Genomic DNA, 21074 nt, shown 5'->3' with positions numbered 1-21074 from the left:
TGTGTTAAAGCACATTCCTGCAAGTGGAGTGGCCCGACCGGAAAATGGAGGCTGCAGGAATCTACATAAATGTACACATTTCCCCAAATAAATATTAAAAGGACTGCAAGGAGTGGACGAGAAATGGAGGAGTGGGTTAGAGAAGTAACAAGTGGAGGATTAAATAAAAATAAAAACAAAGTCGGGTGGAGGACAGTGAATAAAGGGGGAAGGGGGGAGAAGCCCAAGGTGTAGAGCACAACACGTGCACTGTCATGGAGTAGAAGGTTCAATAGGGAACCTAGTAAAATAATTTTCAGCCGTGCTAGACCAATTAGAGCCTCTACTCAAGTGTATACCACCAATCAATGAATGCAAAAATAAATGTGTTTTAGGATTCACTTATGTTGCTGCTCTCCGTACAGAAAAGGCAGAGACTTTGAAAAGCAACCAACTATGCACTGGCCCCAATTGCTATTGCATTGGTTCCTTCTGTGTCAGTGGTCCAGTTAACATACAAATATCTGTTTGTAGCAGTGTTTATCCATCACGATTGGAGAAAAAAAGGTAGTTCTTCATTAAACACCTAAGACATAACAGGAATGTAATCCCATTACAGAGTGAATACAAGTAGCTATTCAATATAATTAAAGTGCAGAAATTTTGTATTGAATTTGATCAATATTGCCTCCCCTTGTGCTAGGTCTTACATGAACGCTTACACGCTTCAGGTAATTTTGTGTGGCATTCTGGGAAATCTCCAGTCAATCCTTATTGGGCCTGGCCCTTTCTGTCCAGTAACCCCAGATTATTCCCTTCCTTTGCTGAACCTATTATTGTTGTCTTTTAGGACTCTGTGCACTTCTTCCCTACTAACCATTGGTAAAGAGCTTGTGCTATCCCTTGAAAACATAGTAAAATTGGCCTGTACTTGATTGGTACATTTAATTTACTTGTAAGAATTAGGTACTACGTGCATCTAAATTACATTCTACTTATGGGCTGCAGCACTCATTGTGCCACCAACTAAAGTAGCATTTGTAATGTATCGGGCCTGCCCCTGCAGCCAATAGTCCAGTTTTAAATTGCCATTTCAACCTGGTAGTATAAAATGTTTAGGCCTGGCAAAAGGTTTAATACTTATATGTCACCACATCGTTATGCCCTAAATGCTCAGAGAGCAGGATGCATGGTATTTAAAACGTAGGACATGTGTGCTTACATTTTATATGTGCAGACAGTAAAATACTTTTAAAATCATTTTTCACTGTTGTTAGGCCTATCTCTCCTATAGACTAACACTGGATTGTCTTTGTACACTTAAGTGCTAACTGCAAGTTGGGAGCTAATAGAGATATGCTATTTACACTCAAATGAATTGCATTTGAAAATCCTCTTTAATGGTGAAGTGGGATTTTAAGTTTAGAAAGTTGGCATTTTCCTGTACAAACCAAAGGTGCCTCTCTTCCTGTGTAACTGAATGGTTTTCATATGAATTTATTTTTGTATTGCTTCCAGACATGGGTACAAAGAATAGCTGCGAGGGGAATGGGTCTTCCTGATAGGATGACTATGGAGAAGCTTTACCCTGCCCTGATTAAATTTCAAAGGGCCTTTCCTGCAGCACACGCAAAGGAACCTTGCCTTTGACACCCTAGACAGTTAGGAGCCATACCCAGGGGAAGGGGGAAGAACTGACCAGAACCAAGTGAACAGCCTTGCTGATGAGGGGTAATACCCCAAAATCGGTCCTAGGATGATTGTTTCCCGTCCAGGGAGGACTTGGCTAGGCAGTTTGGCTGGACTGTTCTCATGAGGACTGATTTGCATGTGGCTGGGTCCAAACTGAAGTGGCCTAGTGAGCAAAAGAACAATGGATTTAACCCAATACTCTTGACTGGGGTGAATGTTTGATTCATTCAGCATTCCGTCCATCATTTGTTGCTGCAGCATTTTTCGCCTAAGTGGGATGGGTATGCCCAGACGAGGGTCCTTTTCTCGCTGTGCCACTAGATTCAAGCTAGCCTGGCTGATGAGAGTTAATCACCAGAAACCAGTCCCAGGATGCTTGTTTCTGGTCCATGGAGGACCTGGCCTAGCAGTTCGGGCTGGACTCTTCCCATGAGCACCAGGGTCAAGGCTGATTTGCATAAGGCTGGGTCTAAACTGGGGTGGTTAGTGAGCAAAAGAACGATGGATTTAACCCAGATCTCTTGACTGAGGGCAAATGTTTGACTCATTCAGAATTCCGTCCATCATGTATTGCTGTAGCGTCATTCAGTTGGGGCACACATATGCGTGGTGACACTTGCAGATGAGCGCCTACAGAGTGACTGTTTTTTTTCTTTGTTACAGATACTGCACAGCAGTGGCAGTCAGGAAGTCCCAAAGGTGCAACCTATTGGCTTTGCCAGCTTAAAGCTTTCTTATTTAAAAATACTTTGGTGAAAATTCTCATTTTGCATACTGTAGTGCTGCATATATACTATTAAACAGGCTAAGGCAAATCCAATAACGCTGTCTTTAATAAATCAACACCATCATGCATAAATGTGGCTCGCTTATTTTCACGCATTAAAGCCAGACCGATTGGCATAGCCAATGCTTGTTTCTTTATGTTGCACAGAGGTACAAAGATTCTTACCTACCATATGTGTATAACAAAGAAGACAGCAGGCCTAGGAGTTACCCGTCGCTATTGAGAAAAATTGGTAAAGCCAACCTTAAAAGGAATATTTAATTGATGTTAAATTCGGTTGGTTGGGCTTGCATAAGTATGAGTATTAAATATATTTTTTACTTACCTTTACTCATACTTTCCCTACTGCTTTTCCGTTTGAAACACTTTATGCTTTTCATTTATTTATTTTCCTTCATAAATGACATTCTAGCTAAGAAAATGTTTCTGTCAGTCTCATCATACCGTCTTTCCTAAACCGATTCATGCTGCTGCTGTGTTGATAATTTTTGAAAGTGTCGTTAATTCTTTTTACAGTGAGCAGTTGTTGGTGTCCACCACTCCAGGGAAGAGTTTAGTTTGGCATTAACATGACCGCTGTTCAACAAACCACAAAAAGTAAGTGATTTTATTGATTAACACGCCTATGGATTGGGATATGTCTTACTGTTTTTACTCCCACTTCTACAAAATCATAATACATGTTTTTAATCAGAATAGACATGGATGTATCATTTAAAAACCGTTATCACGCATTTTGCGACAAATAAAATTGTCATTGATACAACTGTTAGGTCTCCGCTGCAGACATCATTTAGCTGTGTGTTGTTGTAGACCTATTGTTGACAATACCAGTGCCCTCAGTGGGCTTTGGGTCAGTCCACTGCTTGTTATTGGTTGGGGTTTTCTTCGATCTAATTTGTGTGCTTCTTATTCAATGGCTTTCCTTCCTCTTCTTTTGAATGTCCCCCCTCCTGGAGCTTCATCTCCACCATCTTGTTTTTTTTGGATGTCTTGTAACCTTCCTCTGCTTATATTCTGGGAACTACACTTTTTTCTTTAGCTTTCTATGATTGCATGTGTGTTTTTGGCTCTAGTATGCTGCTTTCTTAGTAAAATACACACTTGTGCTTTTTCTATTACTCTGTCGCACCCTTAATGTGTACACCTATGCAACTCTCTTCTGTCACTTTTAGGCGCCACACCCCCTTTACTGATTGGATCCTACTCCACTAATCCAGCACCTTACTTGTCACGTTTTACCCCACATCCCCCCATCCCCCCAACACCTCTGTCACTGATCCCCACTCTTCTTCGCTTTATGGAGTGCTTGGCAGCTGCAAATATGCAAGGCCACTCCTTCCCAACCCCTCCCCCTACCTCCAAAAAAAAGTGCATTTTGCTGTTTACAATTTAATGGAATCATTATTTCTATGTTACATGCTATATGTGAAATAATATATGTTAAAGTTTTTTAAAGTTATTGTATGCTCTGAAAATGGTAAATTCTTGCCAGAGTGAGTGAATGTTGGGCACGTCCACTTTACAATTTGGTCAGTCTGGCTTGTGCCTTGATGTTAAGGTGAAATGTTGTTCCTGATGCAATGGAAACATCTGAACTGATGCTCAGAATGAATAGCTGGCAAATAACAATGTTTTCTTCACATGACTGTTCTAGTGCTGACCTCTGCTCCAATCCGTGGCCCTGGAGATGGAATGGAAACAGAGAACCCTTCTAAAGCTTTAGAGGGTACTTCTCCAGTTCACACTCACCATAGTCCTCGAAGAAAAGCTGCGCCGCCACCTTCACCTTCCCTCAGTCCCGGGGTGCTCCAATTTGGGACAATCCAAAGTGACAAGTCTGTTGAGATTGAAGCTGTAAGAATCGTAGTTCCCAAAGCGGCTATTATCCATACTGTTCCTGGGAAAGGCACATCTTCAGTGGAATATGCCAAGCATCATAAAGCGGAAACATTTGTCCAGACCGAAGGCGTAACTGATCCAAAGAAAGAATTGGCAGATCTGAAAATCACGCTGGAAAAACTCAAATATTCTGAAAAGCGATTATTACAAGATAAAGAAGGTCTTTGCAACCAACTTCGTGTACAAACAGAGGTGAGATATTTTGGAAAGTACCTGTACACATTCATTCATTCATTTATAGGATTCGAGTACAGAGGAGTTGATCTGACAGGCACTGGAGGCTAATTTTAGTTCTACTTTGTACTGCAAACTTCCAAACCCAAGAAAGAACCTTTTTTTAGGTTGGCTGAGACTTTGGCCTTTATTTGAACTGCAGGCATAACAGATAAGTTTATGGGGATTTTATAAATTTCCATGGTCCTTTGTATCCTGAAAGAAAGGAGGCAGTGCAGTGCATTCTTAAGATTGTTTCACCACTGGTAGTCCCCACTACTTTTCGATTTCCAGAGCATGGGAACCTTGAAGTGGTATTGAGTTGAAAGTTTGGGTGGCAGAGTTTAGGAAAATAAATCTTTGTGGACGAGTAGCTCTTAGAGCTGCTCCTCAGCACGATGCTGGTTCTCCACTCTTAAAGTGAGAGCGGCGAGCGCAGTATTAAGGTGGGTGGTGATGGAATGGTCAGAGGGTGATAGGGTAGCTGGCAGAAGGCTACATAATTATTTTTCAGTTCAGGTGGGGTGGGGGGGCTTTTGCCACAGGTTGGTGGGGTGGCTAAAAGATGGCCGTATGATTTCTTTTTAATTTTTTTATTTGGGGAGTTTTAATTTGAGGGAGGGCAGGTAACCTCAAGGGTGTACAAGTAAGGTGTCAGGAGGCAAGGTTTTTAAAAAATATATATTTTTATATGTCAACCCCCTAATACTTGAAGTCAAAAATACTTTATTTCCAAGAAATAAATTCTTATAGAAACATACACACAGTTCATAAAAAATAGACAATATTTTTTAAATAGCCTAAAACAACACTTCAATAATATAGATTTCAACCCCATATACTTACAGTTTATACAATTATAAACATTAAAATGTCTCCATACCATGATTCAATATAATTCGCAGCCCAAGATCTCACATATATTTACAGCACTTTTAAAACACTCCTATTACTCCTTCTGCCCTGCTTATATGTTGGAAGCAGAGGCAGACGATTAGTGTAAACCATATACAGCATTTAACTATAGATGTGTAACATATGAATAATGGGGATGGTTTTAACCTACGGGTTCTGAGTCACATCATAGACAACTCGAGCTTCACTCACGTTGTCTATTGTCACTCAGGACCTCTCGGTGAAAAACATCCCAATTTTTCACATTTACCCTTCTATTACCATTCTACATATTTTCCACTGAGAGTTCTCAAATGACATCAGATAGGAAACCGAAGAATTGTGTGTGTTTTTACTTGGAACCCCAAACACATGGTAGGAGTATTAGGGAACTATCACTTTGTAGGACGGTGGTGTCCTCGAAGGCCAGATCTTCCGGGTTAAATAAATGTATGTTTGTTAAATCCAAAGGGAGCTCATTTACATTATAAATGGTTGGGCTGAAAATCTCATATGGGTCAGACCCTCCTGGACGTGTGTTGAACACCCCTGCCCTACAATAAACCTGGACTGCTCATTCTCATTACCCCTGGAGAGTCTAGTGCCCAAAGGGAGTATATCATACTTATCCAGTTGGTGGCAATCCGTGTTCTATCACTCTTTGCCTAGGGGCACAATTGCCCTAACAAAATATTGGATTATCTCAGATACGTCCCAGTCACCATTGAGTGCTCCAGAACCTAAATAAAAAGCCCTGAACTGAACTTATGCAGTTACATGGAGATATTAAGTAGGTGTCTGTCTTTTAGGATGCAAGCTCTGTTTAAAATGTGGTTGGTGATGGGCAGAGCAAGCACGCTGAAGGCTTAAAAGGTGGGGGGTGCTTAAGCGGATAAAAATGATTGCATTGCTAGGAGGGGGTGATGTTCGTTATGAGTTCCCCTAGAATGCTTCTGGAGAACTATGGTGTAGTTGATATCTTTCAGTTTAGACCAGTGCTGAATAAATTACTGACTTTTTCTCTGTTTGATTCATGAATAGCTTCTTCTTTTTTAAATTTATTTTCGTTTTTTTAACAAACAGTGCAGCCTTCATTGATACGTAAACATCATCTGCACAACACTTGGTGTCCGAAGTCCAACATTCTGCCAGATATAATATTTCAAATGACAATGAGGGATGCCTAAAAACATTACAATCTTCACATGTATTCAAAAGGGGCGCACAACCTTTCCGCACACTCATTCAGCCCCAGTCCGTTCTCATCTCTATCCGTTCCACTCTCGCACAGCTCAGTGTCGTGCTGATTATTCTCAGTTACCACGATTGAGGGCAGAGTTGTGGAGTTCCCGCCATTCAGTTTGGGCTGTCTGGAGCTTATCATCTCTACGATGCAGTTTCATATCGATTTCTTCTGGTGGGGCCCACTCCCTCACTTCCCTAAGCCACGTTGCTATGTCTGGGCTTCATTGTCCCTTCCAAGTTATGGCCACTCTGCACCTAGCCAGGGCCACCATCATCCGCTGCAGCAGTTTGCGCGCCAGTTTCTGTTTCTTGGGTTTTCATAAATAGCCCAACAGACCTTGTATTGGCTTCTCTCGTAAGGGGAGACCTGTGCTTGCGCGGTCCCTTGCCGCAACTCTAGGCCAAAACTACCGCAGCTGAGGACATGCCCAAGCCAAGTGCAGGAAATCTGCTCCCTCCATTCCACATCTAGAGCACGTGTCCGCGTAGCTTTGGGAGATACGTCGTAGGTTCGCCGGTGTAAGAAGTTATAGTGGATCAACTTGAACCTTGCGTTACAAGAAACTGTGTGTGTAAGCGTGCATATGGCTATCCAAGCCTTGTCGTCAACTCGTTCATTCAAGTCCCCCTCCCATGCCGCTCTTGCCTGTGAGGTCGGAGCAGTTGAATCTAGGCTCATGGCTTTGAATAGGAGCGATATCAACCTGCGCCCGGATCCACATTTAAGCAACAGGTCCAGTGTGTGTGTCAGTTGTGGAATATTGGGGAACTCTGGCCAGGTGATTCTGGCAATTTCCAAGATCCCCATATAGTGTAGGTAGTGACCCTGACCTAGAGCGAAGTTGTCACAGGCTTGATCATATGTCATAATGTTATGTTATGTTAAGGGGTTTTATAAAGCGCGCAGCTGCCCCAGCAACGGGGCGTCCCAGTGCTAAAATGCCACTGCCATAAGCAAGCCAAAAACACCCAGGAGGCAATTATGCAGGGAAAAGGTGAGTTTTGATCACTTTACGGAAGAGAGTGATTTTCAATCTTTCTAATATGTGCAGGGAGGGAGTTCCAAAGCTTAGGGGCACAAACACAGAAGGAGCGTCCTCCGGCCCGTACTCTCTTAAACCTAGGAACAACCGCTAGATGCTGGTCCATGGAGCGCAGCTGACGGGTAGGTCTATAGGGCACCATAAACATTTCGTTGAGGTAGAGGTCTGCTAGGACGTCGCATCCTCCATTCTTCCATGCCTGGAAGTACATGTGTGCACTCATGTCTCTCATGGGGGCTAATATCTATATGGGGAATTCTCTGTGAAACGGTGCTTGTCTCAATACCTTTTCCACGTATTGTTACCATATATTTTCAGTTTGGCATACTACATACGGCAGGTCCTCCCTGACCCCTCTACCCTGCATCAGCCTCACCGGGAGTTTATCTGAGTGCACTCGGCCAGCAAGGAGTCGTTTTCCCAATTGTCTTTCTTCCAACCAGCGGGACTCATGTTGAAGCTGTGCGGCAAAGTAGTATAGGTCAAAACGTGGGACCTCGAGACCCCCCTCTTCATATCTGCTTGTCAGCATATTCAGCGCTACCCAACTGCGTCTACCCACCCACACTAAGGAGACGAGGAGAGTGTTCAGTTGTTTGAAGATTCGAGTAGGGATCAGGCAAAGTGAATTCTGGAGCGCATACAGGCAGCATCACCATTTTTGATACTGCGAGTCTGCCCAATAATTAAAGCGATAGTGTGTTTCAGAAGGTCACAAAGCATCTCAGGGCATCTATGACCCTGTCCACATTCAGAGCTATTGACTGGGCATTGTCTAGTGCTATCTGGAATCCAAGATAACAGAAATGTGCTTGTTCCCATCTAATTTCCAGGTTTGTGAGACCTTCTAGATTTATTTCGGTTAAGACGCCGCCCAGAGACCTCACCAAATTCTTCTAGATGTTGCAGGAGCCTGGATAGGGCCTCCCAGAGGGACGCCACATAAAAAAGGCATCATCCGTGCAAAGGGAGATCACATAAGTTGTGTCTACCACTCGGATACCCAGCTGCCTCATCTCCGCCCGCATTGCACCGCCAGAGGCTCAATGGCCAGGGCAAAGTGGAGGGGTGAGAGTGGGCATCTCTGTTGTGTGCCTCGCCCCAAGACCCGTTCCTCTGAATGAGCCTTTCCCATCTGTACTCATGACTCCGTGTTCAGTATTTTAACCCAGCGACGGAAGTGGGGCCCAAACCCTTTTACTTTAAGGACCTCAGGCAGGTAGCCCCGGTATACTGTATCAAAGGCCTCTGACAGGTCTATTGACTTGAGTGCAAGTTCTTCATCTCGGCTTTTCGCTTCATGCATAGTATGGGTTAATCGACGCAGGTTCATACCAGTGTGGTGTCCAGGAATAAAGCCACATTGGTCCTGGTGTATAAGGTGCGGCATAGGTGTTCCAAGGCGTCTGAGAGGTAAGGAGTTTTCACAGTATTTTTACGTCTGTATTGATCATGGTAATTGAACGATAGGAGGAAGGTTCACATTTGTCTCTGCCCATTTCAGTACCATACAGATTTCGCCTTGTCTCATGGTGGCGGGGAGGATTCCCTCAGCAAAGGCCTCCTCATAAACCTGCATCAGTGCCCGAGTCACAGTGTCTGAGGTTGCCTGGTAGAACTCAGGCGGCAACCCATCTCCCCCTGGAGCCTCAGCCCCTGGGAGCATGAATATTCCTGTTCATATTTCCTCTAGTGTCACCTGAGCTTCAAGCTCCTTTGAAGCCTGCGCAGGGAGGTGCGTCAGGTTCATGGCTTGCAGGTATGCAACATATCGGTCCTCCCTTACTGTCTGGTCCGCAGTGTACACTGCCTGGAGATGTTGCTGCAACTCTTGAAGGATTGCAGCCCTGGTGTGTACTACCTCTCCTGTGGAAGTGCAAAGAGCAATAATTGGGGCAGGGGTCTGTTCCCTATGGAGGATCCACGCCAGGGGTTGTCCAGACTTTTCACCCTCTCTATGTATGCGCTGTCGATACTGACCGAGTGTATCCCAGATGTCGCTTATGTGCGCTTGTATTTCCCATTCTCGTCCCGTGTAGGTCGGATCAGCCTGGTCCTGGGCCTGAGCCACAACCAATGCCGATTCCTCTGCTTCAAGGTTGCGTTGCAGTTGCCTGCGGACCCCGAACGTCAGACCCTCACAGCTTTCAGTGCCTCCCTTTTTGTAGCTCTAAAGATGTTCGCCCCTTCCCAGTTTATTGTCATATAGTCAGTTAAGACACGCAATATGTTCTCCCTTCCAACCGCGTCTTCTAGGATGTCTGTCGGCATCCACCACGTTCCAGGGAGGTGTGCCAGGGAGCCTCATCGGACCATCCAACTAATTGGTGAGTGGTCGGAGAGGAACCGAGCCTGATGTGTCACCTCAACGCTCAGGTCAGTCTCAGCTGCTGATTCCAGAACGCTCTCCAGCCTACTGTGTGCGTTACGAGTGGGGGAATAACAAGTGTACAACTTCTGAGTCGGGTGTCTATCCCTCCATATGTCTTCTACTCCTAGGCCCCCATTATCTCCCAGAGGCTCTCAGTCATTCACGGCTTAGTGCCTGGTTGAGGAGGGTGCCTGTCTAGGTCAGGATCTAATATACAGTTGAAGTCTCCCATCCAGAGAATCTGGGCATCTAGGTCTAAGGTTAATACGTCTTGTATGGACTGGTAAAAGTCCGGGTCATATACATTTGGAGCATATATGTTCAAGAGAACTATGTCTCGACCATCTAGTGTAGTCCTAAGCAGGATGTATCGACAGTTTGTCGGCTTCCATGTATTTCAATGCAAACAGCATACCTGGGGTTACCCATATAAGAATGCTTCTTGCGTAAATAGATAAGATATCCAGCAATAGCCCCGGTGATTGAGGGCTATAATCCTCAGAATTTCAGGCCATTCAGTTTCACTTAATAGCACCCTCTCGCCACCAACCCTTCCACCCCCTACTCCCAAGCAGCCCGCTGATTACTCGGTGTTTCAGTAGTACAGTGGATTGTGGTTAGTTTGTTCATTATGGTACCCAATAATGAAACCGTGTCCGCACAAGGTTCTTGTTTCCATCCAGCATCCTCTGTGAGTAGGGCTGAATCCAGGATGGTTTCGGGAACCACTTCAGCTGTCAGAATGAGTGTTTCCGGGACATTCTCTGGGTCAGACCTAGGTTCTGCCGTCGGAGAGGAGGGGGCACTCAGGTGTACAGATTTCACTTGCATGGTACCGTCTTCTACCACCGCGATCCTCTTTTGATTCAGTGGGTCTCCCTCAGTGGGCCAGTCTCAGCATTTGTTGTTTCGAGGCCCTCTGTCTGGTAGAGATCCCCAACCCTTCCGACTACCGCGTCATTCCCAGGGGGCAGGAGCATCTCCCCGGCTCTCCAGCCACTCCCAGACCTCATCGGGGTTTCAAAGAAGTGGGCCTTCCCTTGTGCGATTACCTTCAGCTTGGCAGGGTAAAGCAACATGAACTGCAGGTGCATGTTGCGGAGCTTCTCCTTCACTCCTAACAAAGTTTTTCTTTGCCTGAACCAGCCTGGTATAGTATGGATATATGGCCACTTTATTGTTCTCATAGTACAAGTTTGGTGTCTCTCTCGCTGCTCGCAGGATACAGTCCCTGTCCTGATGAATTAGAATTTTAGCAATTATTGCCCGGGGGCGGAGGAGGGGTGACCAAGTTCTCTGTGTGCTCTCTCCACTACGAATATGTCCAAGAGGCCCTTTGGGCATAGCTTGGTGTGTATCCAACGTTCCAGGAAGGTTTCAGTTCTGCCCTCCTCAGCCTGCTCACGGATCTCTAATATTGCTACGTCGAGCCTCCTCAGCCCGATGCTCAGGTGCTCTCGTGGCGCTAGACATCTGGGCCTCCTGATGCTTGAGGGAGGCCACCTCTCCTTTAGGACTCAATATGTCCCCCTCAGCTGTGGTCACCTTGTCTGCCACTTTACGCAGGTCGGCTCTTAGTAGGTTAACATCTATAGACACCGTCTTGATTTGTTTCTCTAGGGGAGCCATGGATGGCTGCCAGGATTTTTGCATGAGTTGGTTCGCTACTTCCGCTGTCGTCGCTCTCCCCACCAGCGCCTGTTTCTCTTGTAATGTGCTGCGGGGGTAATCATGGGGTGGTGTATTGTGTGATTGTGTTAGAACGAGCTGGTTTGTCCTTGTCCATCTCTTGGCTGTTGTATGCCTCTGCACCAAGCATCAGAGGGACGCTCTGGGCAGCCAGAGTCCGCAATCACCTGCAGGCACCCCCACCCCCCCCCCCGCTGTTGCGGTTCCTCCAATACTACCAGTCGCTTGGGTTGAGAGGAAGGCTGTCCATGTGCAACATTTCCCACTAGGTTTTTCCATATATCTACAACTGGAGGAGACCACTCGCGCGCAGAGAGGCCCCACCTATGGCTTCTCCCACACAGTTCAAACACATGCCCCGGTCCTCCTCTGCGGCCGCAGGGGTCAGTCCGTCACAGTTCTGGAGTCCACAGGGTGGAACTGGTACAAAGGAGTATAGACATAAAGGTTCCCACACGTTGCAGCCTCAAACTGTTAAGTCTCCGGGTCAATGGGGGAGGGGGGCAATCAAGTCCGTAGGAGACTGTCTGCTCCGATTTGTCTCCCCTCGCCCAGTGCCCTCACTTCTGCACCCTCACCTCTGCACCTCCATCACTGGTGCTTCCTCTTTTTATCCCCAGGAACCCTGCTAACGTTCAGGAGTGACACTTCTTCTCTCTGGACCACAACCCGGGTTCCAAGGGCTCCCCCACTCACGTGCAAGTTCCATGGTCACCCGGCAATCTCCAGAGGCCGGGCCGCAGATCAGCTTCAAGGAGGAGCCTTCCTCATGGGCAACGCCACATCAGAGGGATTTCCCTCTCCGCTCACAATCCTCCTCCCTCCGCTCCAAGCAGGGGGGGGCGATCGGGCCCTCCTCAGCCCCGGGGCGTCCGCTCGGCAGAACCCGCAAGGGATTCTCTGCTCCGGCCGGGTATCTTCCCACTCTGTCAGGTCCAGGCCTGGGCCAAGAAGGGCGGATGAGGAGCACCCATGGCCGGGCTCACCGACAGGCAGTGACGTCAGCAGGGTCTGGGTCAGGGACCACGGTCTCGCAGTGGGACGCCCCTCATGGACCAGGCCTCGTCCCAGCTGCCGTGGGACGTCTTCCACTTGCCTCAGACACCCCAGGTAAACTCTCCTGATTGGGGGCAACACAAAGGTAAGCAGGGTGGCATCAAAGAGTGCAACTGGACAGGATTAATTAGGATTATTTGGCAGCCCGGCCTGGAGCTTAGAGGGCTCGCGTCCTGTCGGCCATGTTGCTTGGCCACGCCTCCATGAATATCCTCTTTAAAGCAGGTTGTCCGGTTTAGAGGTGGCATCTTTTCACAGCTTGAAACTTACGTTCTCTCTCTGTGTCCCAATCCTACATTTATACATTTCACCTTACAGTAAGAGACTCTTTTCACCTCCACTTTTTGATCAAGGCCGTTCTAGCACTCAGAATCAGGAAGTGTCTCACATAAGGGACCTATTGGATCTGTGTTGAGACAAACTGTGCAGAGTGCCATTTTTGGTGAATACTCTGCATTCTTGTAAACATTTTTAGTAGTCCCTAGGTTCCATCTCAGGTTTGTGCTCATCCAAAATGTATCCTGGTCACCAAGAATCTAGAAAGGACAATAGCACTATGAAGATTATGAATTCAACACTGAGTAAATCCAAAATGTGTGTGATTTTATCATCTTTATAAATGTTGTCTGTGCCCATGCACTGTCCTACAAGCCACAGGTTGGTTTAGTTAAAACTCTAATGCCCAGCATAGGTTCTGGGGGACCCGGTCCAAGCCAAATTTCTGCATTACAGTTATAGATAATAGTGTTATTATACATAACAAAGTCGTTGGTTTTCCTGAAATCCTGGTTTGAATCTGGCGCTCATGGTCCTATATGGGAAATGGCTGAGCTTAAAGGTAGGCTTCTTCTTTAAAATATTGCTTTTTGTTTGATCCACATAGATAATATTTCAAGTTTTGAAAGGGGTGGCCTATTAAACAAATGTTTCCTGCAATTACAGGTGAATCGTGAGTTGAAAAAGCTGCTAGTCGCATCTGTGGGCGATGATCTGCAGTACCATTTTGAGCGCATGGCTCGAGAAAGAAATCAGTTGATCCTGGAGAACGAGGCCCTTGGGAGAAATATGTCACAGCTCTCAGAACAGCTGGAGCGGATGTCCATACAGTGTGACGTATGGCGCAGCAAGTTTCTGGCCAGCAGGTGGGTTGTACCTCAGTTTTCTTGGCCATGAAAAAGTTAACCTCTTCCACTGGACTTCAAATCTATTGGTGATTATTCGCCAAAGTGATAAAGTTTGTTGTGGCAAGTCTTTTTAGTATAAGCGGTAATGCGTCTCATGATGCTTGAATGTCACTGCAGATGGCCAATAATGAAGTCTAAGGAGGGCAGAAGGTTACCAAAAATCTGATTTTGAGAGGACCTGTAGAGTTGGACGCTGGAGATGAAACATTCTGTATGGGGGAATAAACAGTTTTAATGCTAACTCCTTTCTGAATGGAATCTATGACCAGTGTCCATGGTTCTCAGGTTAAGAATGGCAACTTGTCAGACTAATGCAGTTGCAATAAGAAATGCTACAAATGGCTTTGTTTCCTAGTCTTTGTAATTTGACGACTGTATTGTATAAGTATTGTTGGCCAACTTCTGTTACAAACCATGTACCATGGTCTCTGCTCCTCATTTTGGCATAATCTACTACTTTCAGGCCAACATGCTCTACTTATTTTGTTGAGATAGTTAACCAGATATAGCGCAGAACTGAAGTTTGGTGCCTCTTAGCTTCCCTTCCTCAAAACACTCAAGAAGGGTAGTATACCGCTTACTTGAAAGAATCTACACTAAACAAAATGTGTATTATTAGTAATATTAATTAGGGAGCTATCAGTGAGATTTTCCTTTGATTTTATTAACAGAGTAATGGCCGACGAGCTGACCAATGCCAGGACAGTTCTACAGCGCCAGACAAGAGATGCTCAGGGGGCGATTCAAGATCTGTTGAGTGAACGTGAACAATTTAGGAATGAGATGACTGAAACACACAAGTAAGATTTTGTAATGTATTACTGTTGCCCTGCATGTGATATTTTGGACCCCTCTGCATATTTTAAGTTGTAATACAGCTTCTTGACTTTCTTTAGTGGTTTCATATTGTTTTCTCTTCCTTTATTTCACGTTTGTAGAATATACACGTTATAAAATGTGTAGGTAAATGTGAGCTTTTGTGAAGTTCTTTGTAGATTTGGCAATTCCCGCTACATACCTCAGTAATGCATACTCCCACGTCCCACGTTTCCCTCGCAGCATGTTTCTGTAGTTTTTGATTTTTCACCTCCTTTAACCTGATATTTATGTACCTGCTCCAGGCCTTCTGTGAACAGTGAGGTTCTGTGGTCTGCAGGGACAGACCAAGTGTATCCAGCTTTTCTAAGAGTGTCTACTGTCTTATCACTGGGCTGAGAAGAACTGGTTTTAGTGACCGCAACTTTTACAGTAGAAGGAACACACATTTTCCCCTGCTGCCTTCAGTGGGAGAGTTGTCTACTAGTCTCCCCATTTTGAAAGGTCTTCCAGTCAGGCCCCTCTCTTCATCCATATGGAGCATGGGTTGCCCAGGTACATTTCCTTTATATGAGTATGGTAGAGTGAGTGGGCATGCAGTATGTATGTGTTGCTTAACTGTGTGCATGGATCCTGTAAGTGTACGGCTGGCAAGAAAGCTTGTGGATGAGACTGCAAGAGGGGGATGTTATTTGGTGCAAAACTAGACGCCTTGCTAGGCCACTGGAAGTGAGTGGAGATGGAGGACAGGAGCCCTGTTTTAAGTACAGAGAGAGACAGCCCTTGCTCCTTCTAGTCGTATTCTTCACTAGAGGTGTGCTGCAGGCAGTTTTGTGTAGTCACCAGGTAAGGAGGTGTGAGAGGATGTGGCCTAAAAGCAAGAGCGGTCGAACTTGAAGCTGGGCAACCGGGTTCGAGTCTCGGCAGGGACACTCAACATCCTGTGATTCTGCATGTAAAGTGTTCTAATACCTTCGGGTCGAGGTCGCGCTATATAAAATCCAATATACCCCCCCCCCCCCCCCACCACCAAACATAAAGACACCTCTCCTTTTGTAGCATTATTGTACAGACCCTGATAGGGAATATACTGAGCTCTCCCACACTGAAGTCAGAGCCAAAATTCTCTCCAATGCAGTGGTTTAGAGCCTCAAACTGCTGGTAGTTCCTCTTTCACTTGGGAACCTCCATCATTCACCTCCAGTGGACCCAAGGATCCAGGTGCATTGGCACTTGATAAAAATTGTAATCCAACAATGGACCCCCACCATCACACCCCTGTGTTGTGCCCCGGGATGCTCTTTTGACTCTCCGGGGATTGCTACTGCTTTGTGGGTGGCCTCATAGGCACTGTATTGGGTGGTGGGATACTTGGTCCGGCATGACGCTGTTCAAAGAGCACAGAGAAATACGGAGGGTCCTATGGCATAAGTCAGCCCTCACTGGCATGTTTTTTAGGTCGAGCCTGGGAGGCATGTTGTATTAGAGTATGGACTTGAAGCTCTGCCCACTCTTCGCCCATATTTTTCATTAGATTGTGTCTTTGTCCTTTGTAAATGCTGGATTCTGATTCGGTAATCGGCTTGTTAGTCCCTCCTTAGTACCGCCTTGTCTTCATTTTTAACCTCCCATGAGGACTGGCCCTTTTACTTCTGTTGTTACACGGTCTGTGTTATTTAGTCTGTAAGCACTATTTTCTTACTGAGTTTTGTCCTACTGCAGGCACGATGTGCTTTGCAGCAACATTCAGCGCGCCATGCGCACATTCACTTTCAAGCAGCCGGGACAATGGCGGCCGCTTCTTTGCAATGCAATAGGTCTTGCATTTAGGAGAGTTTGAGCTATTGGCATTGTAAATGGCAATAGCTTAAACTCTCGCAAATGCCACCTTTTCTTAAACCTTCGAGACATATTGCTTTGCAAATAATTTTTCGGGTTGTTTCCAAGCGCCCCATGCTGCGTTTGCACTTAAGAGGCCATGCCCCTTTCTTTGGACGAGCGTCTAAAGAAAGGGGTGTGGCCGCCATCAAAATGAAGGCGCTGTTTGTGGCATTTTTACAAAAAAAGCATTTGTTATTCAAACTAATGCTTTTTTGGTAATAAAAAAGAAACCATACTGTGCTTTCACTTTAATGGCGGCCACACCCCTTTCTTTAGACACAGCTCGCCTGAAGAAAGGGCATGGCCTCTATTGGGGCACTTGGAAACAAAATGTATTCGCTATTCAATAGATCTCGCATTTGCAAGAATTTAAGCTATTGGCTTTTGCAATACGAATAGCTAAAGGTCTCGTAAATGCGAGACCTATTGCATTGGAAATGTTTGTTTCCAGTGGCGCGTGGCTACTCCTGCTCCCCGCGACCACATCACGGACCGGATTTCCCTGAAGTGTGTGAGCTCAGCTGAGTGGGCATAAAGAGCAAGTGGTTAATATTCACTATTTAGTCATACCATCTTATAGAATCTGAAGTCATTCTTTGTGTAGTAACTGTTTGATGTATGTAGAGTTTAAAGTAATTTTGTTATTCAATAATCAGTTTATTAACCGTTACTAGTACACTAATTGAGTTCTGAATTGATAGCCGCACACTACTTCCCCATGCAAGACCTGGTTTTTAAGGCCTAACGTCCTCAAGGATCATATGCTAAAGGGGTCTACTTAGTGCTGCGTTTGCGCCCTATAGTTATGAGGTTCCAGTACAACAGAGGCAAAACGCCCCAATTGATACAGTTGTAGTAAAGTAACCCCTGCCTGCCCTGCGACATGATTATAATTTCTGAAGTGTCAAGTCTGGTGGTCTGTTACCACCCACATCCGTTAAATTTTCTGCTAGATACTTGAACCTTATCTTCTTTATGTAATCTACATTCATTTTTATGAATGCTGAGACATTTCGTGTGTGTTTGTGTGTGCCATTAAGAAAAACAAATTGAAAGAGAATTTAAGATTTACAGGCATGTCAATAGGGGCTGCATCACAAATCCTAAAAAGGTGTGTATAAAAAGAGTCACTGTACAGATGGAGGGGCACTTAATTGAGATGTTAACTGTTCAGTTGTTTTTGTTTGTATAAAGGTATCGAAGGTGTAACTAATAATAGACCATAACAAGTAAAGCAGCCCAGGGACCTGACTTGTGGATGTGTTCACTGATCCCTAAATATGGCTGTGGATTACTATCCACTGGGGTCTTTTCTTGCTTGCATTAAGGCTCATGTGACCCTTGCTAGGACACTGAGAGGTATTGGTATTTTGTTAAAGCTTCTGACTATTAAGGCATGATTGCTTGGTTGATATGTTATGCATAGCTAATGTTCTAGTACTTTATGATATTTTTTTCATATAGCACTCTGATAGTACGTTGGGTATTGTATCTAAGAGGTTGGATGGTTTGGTCCCAGAACAGTTTGATCACATCCATGGGTAATCTTTAATCTTATCTCATTAGCGAACACGTTGCGGAACTACCATGACATGTACAGCTGATGATTAAATGTATGTATACTGATGTGTGGTCTTTAATCTTATCTCATAACCCTACCATGCACACTTCCAAATGTCCTACATTTTCACACATCCAATTCCAAATTGCAAAGTCCTATTTTGTAGATTCTGTAATGTAATATTGTATGTGTGAAAACATGTTTCACGTTGGCAACATTGTATGGCAGAGGGGGAATTACAGTTAAATTAGTATAGTAGCAGTCTGGTGTGGGTGTGTGTGTTGGGGACGAGACATTCACACGATACCTCAACAGTGCTAGAATCTCTTATCCTCACACTGAGGGTTGGCCCAAGTTTAGGTTAACAGGGTTTGGGGCGGTGATGGTATTCCCAGGCCTTTGGACTGTCTCTTTTTTGGACTGTGAAAGGAGGCTCTGGACAGCGGACAGCCAGCAAGGTGACCAGTTTGCAATTTTGAACAGGATGCCTATCAGTGACATCTTGGGGCCTGAAATGAAAATGTTGCAGGCCAAGAGGACCAGGACAGTGGCCCGCTCCTCTGGTGCACTTTTTGCATTACTGAGCAGAGCGTCAAAGCAGCTGTTAGCCGACTCTCTCGGTTGTGACCCAAACCACTTTGCAGCCAAATGCGGACAGCGATATATGAACAGCTGGCTCTGTCCCATTTTTGCAGTTGTAAAAATGATATAAGCAGCAGTTGGTTTCTGTGGCATTTGTTTCTTACAGTGCCATCCCTCGATGAAAGATTGAGTGGGGGCTAAGAATCACTGCCCTTCTGCCATTGTAGAAGGGGAAATGTGTGTAATAACACTTCCCCTGCACCTGTACACAGCACTATACCACAAATAACAGAGAGGTTTGTACATATTTGCCTTGTTCAATCCTCTGAAATAGGTACATTTTGTAGATTACTCAGTGGAAATTGGAAGACAGAAAAGTTAACTCTGGATATTCGCTCCCTGCTCAATGGCTGGGAGGAGGTTTATTGACCTCTACCACCAAGATGAAGATGATGTATTTGATTTCGTTCTGCACTTCCATTAGGATGTTTTCCCCTCACTCTCCCTGCCTTGTCCTGTGGTTGGGTGATAGATGTGTTAATTTCTTCCCTGTCTTATCAAAGATCGCAGTGTGTGTGTGTGTGTGTGTGTGGTTTTTTTGTTTTTTTTTGTTTTTTTTATTGACTTTCGCATCTGCCAAAAACACATTAACCACTTCCCCCTCCTTGTCCCGAGGACAGGGAGGTGGGAGTATTCAACACATCCTGTTTTGCCCGTAGCCTGGGGTTTGGTTGCCTTTCCTCTGCACCTTGCCATGGGTAGAGGATGCATTGGTGTCCTTCCACCTTTCCCAAAGGCTGTTTTTAGTTTTTTAGCCTATCCCCCTTCCTTGAGAAAGAGAGGGTGGGTTTATTTGTTCTTGAATTAACAATAGGTTAGGGGGTCAAAGGGAAATTTTAAAGACCTGCGCGGACCAATCCCCAAATCACTCAGACTTTAACAACACAAGAGTCCGCGGGTCTATAACAGTCTAACTGAGGCACAAAGACAAGCAACCAGCATATTCAAACAAACAAAGTCCTTAAATAAAGGACCAAGTCCCATCACCCACCGCGGACTCTAGGGTTTATTTGTTCCCCTGCCTTGCCCATGAGCAAGGGGTTATGTTGTGTACTTCCACCCCGATGCCTTTTGCCAAGAGTTGAGGCACTTTTCTGCCTCTTTACCTTCTACCCTGCCACCTTGCCCAAATGCTGGAGGTACACGTCCATGATCTACCTTGCCCAAGGGCTTTGCCAAGTGGGTGGCTCTTTCATCACCACTATTCTCCCACCCTTCTAAAATGTGGCGGTGGGCATTTGACCACTACCCTACTCTTTGCTTCTCCAATGTCAGTGGATGGTTTCTTAGCCTATGCTGCTTTGGCACCATATTTGTTTTACATTCTGCAGTTGTTGCTTACAAAGGCGATGCTTGTAAAACATTTGCTTTATGCAACATACTCAGTACTATGAAAGTGTCATAGATTGGCATCTGTTGCACAGTCCACTTTAATGTCTTCCAGTGATCAAAAATATCAGGAGATGTTAGAAAACATTGTACACCGTATGGGTGCCTCCTCCCTGCCTTGCCTAATTGTAATGGGGCGTGTGCTGCTCTTTTGCTCTACTCCTCGGCCAAGGACAGAGTAGAAATAAAAAAGATGGGGTAGGTGACTGCTCCTGCAGTGAGGCTCCTCCAACTTTTTTCTCACATTGTTGGGGACAACAGTGAACTGGAATACAACATGTAAAGTGGTCTGAGTTGATAGCCTGCAAAATGTGTGGGGATTAGTTGAAGAAAGCCAGGCCTCTCAAAATGTACTCGCTATGGCGAGTCAGATTTTATCAGGGCATGCTAATTTTAGGGGCTACTGGCAGTTCTGGCGAGAGAGCTTGAGCAGGCAAATAACCGGTGTTCTGTTCCTTCAGAAAGTGATTGAGCAATAAAGATTCATTTAAATCTTGTTTTATCCGGTCACATTTGTGTTGAAAGACAGCTGTCCAATGTCAGCTTGAGTCTTCTCACACATTTATACAATTTTATCCTGAAGATTGGTGTTTACTCTTCTTTCGCTGACATAAAAGTTAGCCGACATTGTAAAGTGAACTGGCGGACATTCTTTATGAAATGAAAGGCTGTAGGATGTCAGTTTTTCCTAACACACATTTAAATAGCTTGTAAATGGTCAGTGCAAATA

The 21074-nt window shown here is 45.2% G+C and overlaps 1 protein-coding gene across 2 annotated transcripts in view; it reads left to right on the top strand.

The window, feature by feature from the left end:
• BLZF1 (basic leucine zipper nuclear factor 1) overlaps positions 1-21074 on the top strand; it is a 79276-nt gene that overhangs the window by 36611 nt on the left and 21591 nt on the right. Inside the window, exons 2-6 of one of the 2 annotated variants that reach the window (XM_085622989.1) lie at positions 2335-2370; positions 2975-3055; positions 4116-4552; positions 13814-14013; positions 14727-14855. In XM_085622989.1, the coding sequence (XP_085479115.1) occupies positions 3028-3055; positions 4116-4552; positions 13814-14013; positions 14727-14855 (794 nt within the window). In that variant the 5' untranslated portion in view covers positions 2335-2370; positions 2975-3027. The remainder of the gene's footprint in view (positions 1-2334; positions 2371-2974; positions 3056-4115; positions 4553-13813; positions 14014-14726; positions 14856-21074) is intronic. The other variant, XM_085622988.1, reaches the window with a different exon arrangement.

This window comes from Triturus cristatus, chromosome 8 (genome assembly GCF_964204655.1).
Source record: "Triturus cristatus chromosome 8, aTriCri1.1, whole genome shotgun sequence".
Taxonomy (NCBI): Eukaryota; Metazoa; Chordata; class Amphibia; order Caudata; family Salamandridae; genus Triturus; species Triturus cristatus.
The sequence above is the reverse complement of the archived record's forward strand: the minus strand, read 5'-3'. Positions and strand labels throughout refer to the sequence as shown.